Genomic DNA, 4,938 nt, shown 5'->3' with positions numbered 1-4,938 from the left:
TTCGCAAACTATTTAAAAAGTACCTTACGATGACAATAATAATGACGTCACAGGAATCCTTTAGTTGACCAATGGCGGACAGGTATTTATTGTGGAGCACTGTTTGCCAGCAACAAAAATGTCAATTTTGTGATTTTTTTGCAATGAAAATAACAGAGACTATTTTTTAATCTTCTCACATTCAATGTTACAAAAACAATGCTTCATCAACGCTAAATAATAAATAATATTGATGACGTCAATATAAAATATTTAGTTTTGTAATTTACCAAATCAATTCACTCAAAGTTTTTAAATCCCGAGTAAAATTACAAAGGAGAATAGAACGAATAGAACGAAGTTCAGCCTGCCGTGAGTCGTAATCATAACCTGTCAATGATTTGTTCCACCGAGAGAAAGTCGAACGATAGCAGTAGAGAGAACGGTAGTGACCTGAAATTATAACCAGGGCTGCGCAGTCGATGGATTTTCGGCGACTCCGACTCCGACTCCGACTCCGGCTGTCAAAAACCAGCTCCGACTCCGACTCCGACTCCGGGCAGAATTGTCGACTCTGACCGACTCCAACTCCCGACTCCGACTCCAGGGCTGCGGAGTCGACAGATTTTCGGTGACTTTGACTCCATCTCCGGCTCGTGTTTCTAAAATCGACTCCGACTCCGACTCTGACTCCGGTCACAACTGTCGACTCCGACCGACTCCGACTCCGACTCCGACTCCGACTCCGACTCCGCAGCCCTTTATAACCATGTGTTAAGTTGGAACAGCCTGACGACAGTGCGGGCGGTGCGGCGCGGGAGGAGCTGTGGATCGGCCAGTTCATCCTCCAGGATGATAATGTTCGATTTGACCGCTCGGTCTGATTAGCTTGCGGAGGGTGTGATAAATCCTGCTCGTGCTCCGTGACCTGCCACCAAATGTCATTGGCATTGCCATACTAGCAAGGCCTTGGCAGCTTGGCTGCTTTCCGCATCCCGCCCGGGCGCACGTTGCTCGAGGATCTCCAGGGTCGCAGACAACAAGCGCCGCTACGGGGCTAGGTGTCAGGCCGGTCAGGCCGGTAGAGCCCGCAGACCAAAGTGGCGCCCCTGCGGCCTGCATGCCTGCAGTCCACCGGCAGCGTACCAGCGGATGATGGCAGCACACACCCCTCCGGTATCCGAAACCGTTGCAGAATGCTAATGTTTATATCGACCCCTTTTTTTAAACCCCACATCTGCTCTCCCGTGAATTTCCGGGAGGTACGAAAGATCTCCTTTTAAAAGTGTCCAATCGTCCGATCCTGATCAAATATGTGTGTTCGTAGGCCTGTTCTGGTATTGCTTTATCTGCCAAGACAGACAAACTTGAGAAAAATCGAGTGATTTTACCTTTTTTGAAGGTCTCTAACCAACTTGTCTGAAATTCACCGGAGAACAAATGTGGGGTTTAAAAAAAGGTGTCGATATTTGGTGTTATTAGTGTGAATGCTGAATGCGCTCGATAGGCGATAGCCTGAGCCACATGCATTTCACCACTCACACCTGGCAAAATATTACTGAAGAAGGTCTCAGGTCTGCACATGTATTTAAATCGCGTTCAACGGCGCCACAGCGCATAAGCTATGTGTTCCGGCCGTGGCGGGAACGGAACAGTCGCGGTCGGCGGAGACGGGATGGCAGTTGACATCAGGAGCTAGGCACCGTTACAACACTGTGCCGTCCAGGCAGCTGCGCGAACCCGATGGCCCTCATCCGGTCTCTAGCAGCCCCTGAAGTTAGGTCCGCTGCGCTGTCGGTCGTAGGAGAATGTCGTGGACCTGAAATGACAGTAGACGAATCTATAGAGGCGACATCCTGTGACCGCCGGCATGGTATTGCAATTTATCAACAACGAGCTTGTGGCTGCTGGTCAAGGGTGATTATAGCGTTAACTCGATTAACTCGTTGCGTTATCGAGATAGAATTATTGCGAATATTTTCTGATTATTGAACATGAAATGACAAACTCAGCACCCCGTTGATGCACGTCTGACGACGGCCGCCGTCCTCCAGATCAGAGTGGACCGAGCTATTTCCTGGACGGACGAGGTGGTGGATAGCTGTTTGTCGTCTCACCTGGAGCTCCGGTGGGGTCGACAGGATGTACAGCACGGCGTCGGCAATGTTCTTCGCCTCGACGCCCAGCTCCATGACTCGACCCGGCTCGTTGTGTGCCCGGGCCGCTATCTCGGTCTGCACCAGACCCGGGGATATTTGCTGGGAAAAGAGCGTGTTACCGTTTAATATCGTGACAGTCGATATTATTGAAAATAGGGCAATGATAAAAATGGATATGCATTTTTAACAGCAAATTTTCAAAATGTCAATTATGCAAATATGTGCACTCGCAAAGCGATGTCATCCAGTGTTGTCATCTAAGTTTTGACGGGTTTTAACTACAGGAAGGGTCGAATCATCGTTTTAAAACGGTGTGCCGATGCTGTTAGATGGCCTGAGCTACGGGTAGGTTGGAGTAACACCAAACGCTAGTTTGAATGCATCGCGCCAAGAGCCCTATAGACCTATACATACGGCCACGCGGATTTTGGTGGGCGGCTCGGCAGCGAGCTCCTGACGCAGGCCCTCGGTTAGTGCCGTCATCGCGTACTTGGAGGCCGCGTAAAAGTGCACGTCCGGGTTCGGGGGCACCCGGTGCCCGGAGAGACTGCAGATGTTGATCACCTGCCGGCGAACGGCGCGGTCAGGGTCATCGGGACACAGTGGACGGGGCAGTGCACCTCTGCACGGACACTGGCGCGCTCTCTCCGCGGCGGCTCGGCTCACCTGTCCCTCGTCGACGTTACGGTCGCGCATGCTGCGGATGGCCAGCTGGGCGCAGTGCGCCACGGCCAGCACGTTGACGTTGAGGATGGTGCGCCACTTTTCCACGTCTCCGTTGAGCAGCGAGCCGGTGAAGTAGAGGCCGGCGTTGTTGACGCACACGTCGATGCCGCCGAACTGTTCGCGGACGGTGGCGAACAGCGTCTCGATCTGGTCCGAGTCGTTCAGGTCGCAGTGGAAGGCCACCAGGGAGCCGGCCTGGCCGGCCAGCTCCACGGACAGCGCCTGGGGGAGATCGGGCGCGCGTGATCCAACGACTTACTCGGTGGAACGAAAAGTGATTGGACGGTACGTGGTTAATTCAAATTTAATTTGTTCATTCACGTAAAAAAATCACTTCGCGCCTCGCGGAGAGTTCATCAGCTCGTGTTCACGGAGAGAGAGATCGTATTCATTTCCCTTAATAATAACAATGTTGTTTTAACGGTGTACAACCTTTAGGCATAGACAGTAACTAGTAATCAGAAACGGGTCCGAACCTCAATTTGTTTGTCGTTTCTTGCGCAGCCGATGACGATCATACCATGTTTGACGAGCTCCCTACAGATGGCGGCACCGATACCGACACTGGCACCGGTGACCAGCGCCACCCTTCCGGCCCACCGGTCCATCAGGTTACCCTGGGGGTCAGCACATAGGTCACACAGGTCACCAGCGCCACCCTTCCGGCTCAGCGGTCCATCAGGTCACCCTGGGGGTCAGTGCAGATGTCACACAGGTCCCTTTCCATGACTCTGAACTCTGAACTCTGAAGGGTCAGGTGATACCGTCACTCTGAACTCTGAAGGGTCAGTAAAAGGTCATTGTCACCAGCGCCACTCTTCCGTCCCACGTGGGACGCCTATTGTCCCAGGCCAGGTGACGCTTGGGTTCAGTAAAGGGTCGCCGGTTATCAGCGCCACATTTCCGGCCCAGCACTCCATCAGGTCACTTTGGGGGTCAGTACAGAGGTCACAGGTCACTTCCCGACCCAACGCCCCATCGGGTCACCCTGCAGGTCAGGATAGGGCCGGGGGACAGGGGCGTCACCAGCGTCACCATTCCGGACCATCGCTCCATCGGGTTGCCCTGAGGATCAAAAGGTCACCGGTCAGCAGCGCCATCCTCCCGGCCCAGCGGTCCATCAGGGCATCTCCGAGGGTCATTACAGGGTCACACGGTTTCCGGCCCGTCGGTCCATCAGGTCACCCTGGGGGTCAGCACAGGGGTCACACAGGTCACCCTCCTGGCTCACTGCTCCATCAGGTCACGCTGGTGTCAGTAAAAGGTCACCGGTCACCAGCGTCACCGCCGCGGAAGCTCGGGTGACGATGGTGGTCTCTGACACAACATGTGAATGTAAAACAATCTACTTCACAGTTCACAGCGTAGACAAGCCTACAGTATCATGCTTACGAAATCGAGCGATAAAAGCGATTGCGACCGCGTACATCCGCAAAGGGCACTATTTCATCACTATCGAAGACGTTTGCCTCTTTGGCATTGTTTCCCCTCTGAAACTTGTAAGAAGCTTCATTTGTCTAAGCATATCAAATAAGCACATTGAAACGGCGTCGCCACCGATGACTTTAAAATCAAATAAAATTTAAAAATATAAATCGCCTGACGCCTAGTGTCGAACTGGAACACCACGAGCTGATCAGTCGAACGAGCTCGGCCTCACCCGTCAGGTGCGTCTCGCGTAGCTCCAATACTTTTGGCCCGGGACCCAACCGACCGGCGACGATCACCTGCCAAACTGCTCACCGCTACGTGTAAGCTAGCCTGCGCTGCTCACGCAGCCGTAGGCGCTGCCTGGCTCAGGGGCGTTGCTATGTGAACGCGATAACAAACAGTTGTTTTGCGCATTTAAGCAGACCACCAGCGGTTTATCAGGTCAGGGTAAGCTGTGAGGTGATCTTTGAGTCAAAAGTAGGCGAACCAAGGGCATGCATCAGTGGTCGACGTGCATCCGATATGCGGGATCCGACCTGAACGTGCACCTTGCGTGCACCGCCACTGGACCGTAGCCGATTGGGATACGCCCAGATAATAAACACTTGGACTTTTGTCGCTGACGGTAGATGTCGCTAGGAGC

At 53.1% G+C, this 4,938-nt stretch overlaps 1 protein-coding gene across 2 annotated transcripts; it reads right to left on the bottom strand.

Moving 5' to 3' along the window:
* Nucleotides 1-1,549: 1,549 nt before the first annotated feature.
* On the bottom strand, nucleotides 1,550-4,707 carry LOC122382776 (dehydrogenase/reductase SDR family member 11-like). 2 transcript variants are annotated; one of them, XM_043368565.1, is made up of 6 exons: nucleotides 4,608-4,707; nucleotides 3,341-3,481; nucleotides 2,805-3,086; nucleotides 2,553-2,702; nucleotides 2,097-2,237; nucleotides 1,550-1,798 (listed from the first exon to the last, which is right to left on the bottom strand). In XM_043368565.1, the coding sequence occupies exons 2-6, from the start codon at nucleotides 3,470-3,472 to the stop codon at nucleotides 1,757-1,759; spliced, it is 747 nt and encodes a 248-aa protein (XP_043224500.1). In that variant the 5' UTR covers nucleotides 3,473-3,481; nucleotides 4,608-4,707; the 3' UTR covers nucleotides 1,550-1,756. The 2 variants fall into 2 exon arrangements, with proteins under 2 accessions (XP_043224500.1, XP_043224499.1); XM_043368564.1 differs by having other exon boundaries at nucleotides 4,525-4,678.
* Nucleotides 4,708-4,938: the final 231 nt, after the last annotated feature.

The sequence above is a fragment of the Amphibalanus amphitrite genome, unplaced genomic scaffold (genome assembly GCF_019059575.1).
Source record: "Amphibalanus amphitrite isolate SeventyFive unplaced genomic scaffold, NRLGWU_Aamphi_draft 000146F_arrow, whole genome shotgun sequence".
Lineage (NCBI taxonomy): Eukaryota > Metazoa > Arthropoda > Thecostraca > Balanomorpha > Balanidae > Amphibalanus > Amphibalanus amphitrite.
Note: the sequence above shows the minus strand (reverse complement) of the source record. Positions and strands in the feature narration are given on the sequence as shown.

Excerpts from the sequence above, each read along its gene's own strand:
- LOC122382776 (XM_043368565.1), bottom strand. The coding sequence starts at position 3,472 with ATGGACCGGTGGGCCGGAAGGGTGGCGCTGGTCACCGGTGCCAGTGTC. Across the intron at positions 2,703-2,804 it reads GTAACGTCGACGAGGGACAG|GTGATCAACATCTGCAGTCT; the intron begins GTGAGCCGAGCC and ends GTTCGCCGGCAG. Across the intron at positions 2,238-2,552 it reads CCACCAAAATCCGCGTGGCC|CAAATATCCCCGGGTCTGGT; the intron begins GTATGTATAGGT and ends CTCTTTTCCCAG.